The following is a 3,371-nucleotide window of genomic DNA, read 5'->3' on the forward strand; positions in this document are numbered from 1 at the left end:
ACCGCCGCCGCCATGGCTAGTTGAGATGCGTCCGAAAATCCATGAATTTCAATCCTCGAAGTATCGCAACGAAAAACACCGAGCCATCTCGGTATAGAGAGGGGTTCGAGCTGTAATAGTTGTTGTCGAAACGCAGTCCATCTCTCTTGTAAAGTGACAGGAATCAGCTCGTCCCATCCAGTCTTCAACAGCCATAGCTCCTGCAATATGATTTTCGCTCTTATTATAATAGGCGAAATCAGCCCTAGAGGATCATACAACTTGGCTATGTCCGAGGCAATTGCTTTCTTCTGAAGGTGATATTGCCTGGAACTGTGGAAGAAAAATGCAGAGTGTCAGAAAATGGCCGCCAAATGAGACCCAGAAGCTTGCAAAAGGTAGGATCGATTTCTATGTCGGTAGGTCCCCCTTCTTCCTGGTCAGGGAGAAGATCAGGATAGTTGCTACTCCATTCATGCAAGGGAAATTCTCCTGCTTCGCAAAACCCCTTCACTTGCTGTATAATATCCTTAGCTTCTAATGTCGTATCAGATCCCCCATAAATGTTGTCGACGAATCTGCCCTTCTTCATAGGAATGATTGCTTTAGGAAAACGATGACCTTCCTCTTTCACCAATTGCTCTAGAGCTCTCAACGCCAGGAAGGGTGCACATCGTAGTCCGTAAGTCACTGTGGTAAGGCAGTAGGCAAGAAGCTGTTGTTCCGATCCGATCCATAATATTCTTTGTAGGTTCCAATCGTCCTGGTGCACAGCTATCTGACGGAACATTTTAACTATATCCGTAGAGAATAGAACCTTATGGGTACGTATCCAAAGCAGAATATCGCATATGTCAATTTGAAGCTTGGCACCGGCGTGTAGAATATCGTTTAGCGAGAGGCCATTGCTGGTAGGGCTGGATCCGTTAAAAACCACCCTGAGTTTCGTGGTTCGATTATTCTCTCGTAGTACCCCATGATGGGGAAGATAATTCACCACAGAAGTCTGAGCGGAGGAGGCGTCAACCTCTTTCATGTGACCCATCTTCAAATACTCCTCTAGAAAGTGTTCGTAAAGTTGTTGAAAAGTACTTTGATTTGAGAATCGTTGAAACAGGTTCTTAAGACAACCGAGAGCCTTTGCTTTAGAGTCCCCCAAAACCGACAGATTGATTTTTAGAGGGAGTCGAACCACATATCTGCCCGTTGCATCTCGTGAATAGGTTGTTAGAAAGTGTCGTTCGCACTCCTCTTCCTCCTCAGTTAACTCTGCTATAGTCGACTTAGGAATTTCTTCTTGTGTCCAGAATCTGGAAAGAAGATCTTGTAATTCTTGATCCGGTGAACAATGATGTGCATGCGCTGAAACAGGTGTCTCGGCTGCTGACATAGGGCCACAGAGGACCCATCCGAAGATGGTTTGCTGCGCCGTAGGCGAGGAAGAATCGCCTGGTATCATGCCTTGTCGTATCACGACATGAAAATTGTCTGATCCTATTATGACCTGTATTGTTCCAGAGACGTAGTATTCCGGATCGGCTAACTGGAGTCCTGATATATGAGGCCAGGTTGGAGCACTAACGCTGCACGATGGTAACTTCGCCGTAAGACGTGGCAATATGAAGGCTCGTATTTGACATTGTAACGCTGAGTCATGAATGGAGTGCAGTTGTATGAAAACACTCCCCTTTGTATTTCCGGAATAAGTGCCACCAATTCCGAGAAGCGGTATTGATGCGGCCGTTCTAGTGAGTTGGGCTCGTTGCACTAGATCTTCCGTGATGAAAGATAACTCTGATCCCTGATCGATCAATAAACGCACCGGATGGAAATCCCCGTTACTCTTCTTTACCAAAGCTCTACTCGTCGCAAGTAAAGTAAGCTTTCTCGTACGATTTGCCTGTTCGGATTGGTGTGCACATGTCTTTAATTGTCAGTCAGTAGTTACTGATGGATCTGACTTCTCCTCAGATTGATTGGCCGGTTTTGCCGGCGTACTAGTTGGTGTGGTTAAAATTTCTCGTTGATTCTCGTGAAGAGTCGTATGATGCTTTTTCCCGCATTTTAGGCATCGCGTCACGGAGGTGCACTTCTTAACTAGGTGAGGTGCGAGGCAATTGAAGCATCGTTTATGTCTGATGACAATCTCCTTACGCTGTTTAGCCGTCTTCGATTGATAACGTTCACATTTTGCTAGATAGTGCGATGATCCGCATAAAGGGCAAGCAGACGCTGCGGCATGCGCCGCGACCTTCGAATAAGGTTTTCCTGAAGTGGAAGCAGCCGACGTTCTTTGAGTCATATTTGGATTGAGATTCATAGCCCGTGTTCGTCCAGTGAGAAATTCCTCAAATTGTTCGAGGGTTGGATAAGTAGTAGAGGATCCTTGCTTAACCTCCCACGCTTCTCGTGATTCAGGATCAAGCAACTTCACGACTTGGTGAAGCAATAACGGATCCCATTTATCTACCGCACATCCCAGTGAGCGAAGAGCCGCAGTCGTCTCCGATACAGTGGTCATAAAATTTCGAAGGCCTATTGCATTCTTCGTCTTGAATGGCTTCAGACTCGTTATCTTGTCTAATTGCGCCTCAATCAAAAATCGTGTATTCTCATACCTCGATACCAACAAATTCCATGCAATTAAGAAGTTGTCGCCGGAGACATCCAGATTGCCTATCATTCGTGCGGCTTCATCTTTAACGCATGTTTTCAGGTAATGCATTTTTTCGACATCCGTCAGATGGAAGTTATTTTTTATCATAGAGGTAAAAGTGTCATGAAACGTTCTCCAGGTTGGGTAGTCTCCGGAGAAAATCGGCAGCTGAATGCGCGGTAATGCACTGCGTGGCAGTTGCGACGTGGACGCCCCTTGTTGCGATGTGGACGCCCCTTGTTGCGGTGTGGAAGCCTCTTGTGGCGGTGGGGACGCTCCTTGATCTAAAAGCGACGATCTGGAATGTCGATCCGCTGTATCGAATTCTTCTAGCTGGGTGAATAACATGGCACGAGCATAAACATAGAAGGCTTGACAGCGTTCGTATATGCGTTCTCTCAAGTAAGAATGGTCTCTCAGATCCTCGCTGGCGGATAGGCATAGGTTTTCATGCTCTTCTTGAAATTTATTCCAATTCTGCTCAAGCATATCCAGGCGAGCACTGATCAGATGTCGATTCATTCGATCAGCACTCATATTGTCTTGATCCGTCTCGTTCTGTATAAGTGCAAATCGACTCCGTTGCAGAGCGATCCTTCCTTCCATATTTTCCATCTTGCAATGTAGAATTCAGCGTGAAAACAACTTTAAGCTCTGACGCGGTGAGATCCGGCTCGAAGGACCATAAAATGTTCAGGTTATAATAAATTCTCACTCTGGTTCCGCGTCGCTTACC

The 3,371-nt window shown here is 46.1% G+C and overlaps 1 protein-coding gene across 1 annotated transcript in view; it reads right to left on the reverse strand.

Annotated features, from left to right (window-relative positions):
• The window catches only part of LOC112451723, a gene marked incomplete at its 3' end in the record, with an annotated part of 4,840 nt that extends 1,590 nt beyond the window's left edge, over positions 1–3,250 (reverse strand). The window contains exons 1-3 of the mRNA XM_025011545.1: positions 1,928–3,250; positions 486–1,879; positions 3–312 (exon numbers count right to left, since the gene is read on the reverse strand). Coding sequence (XP_024867313.1) covers positions 3–312; positions 486–1,879; positions 1,928–3,250 — 3,027 coding nt within the window. The remainder of the gene's footprint in view (positions 1–2; positions 313–485; positions 1,880–1,927) is intronic.
• Between the last annotated feature and the right edge of the window lie 121 nt (positions 3,251–3,371).

Source organism: Temnothorax curvispinosus, unplaced genomic scaffold (assembly GCF_003070985.1).
Source record: "Temnothorax curvispinosus isolate PA1 unplaced genomic scaffold, ASM307098v1 QBEX01002460.1, whole genome shotgun sequence".
Taxonomy (NCBI): Eukaryota; Metazoa; Arthropoda; class Insecta; order Hymenoptera; family Formicidae; genus Temnothorax; species Temnothorax curvispinosus.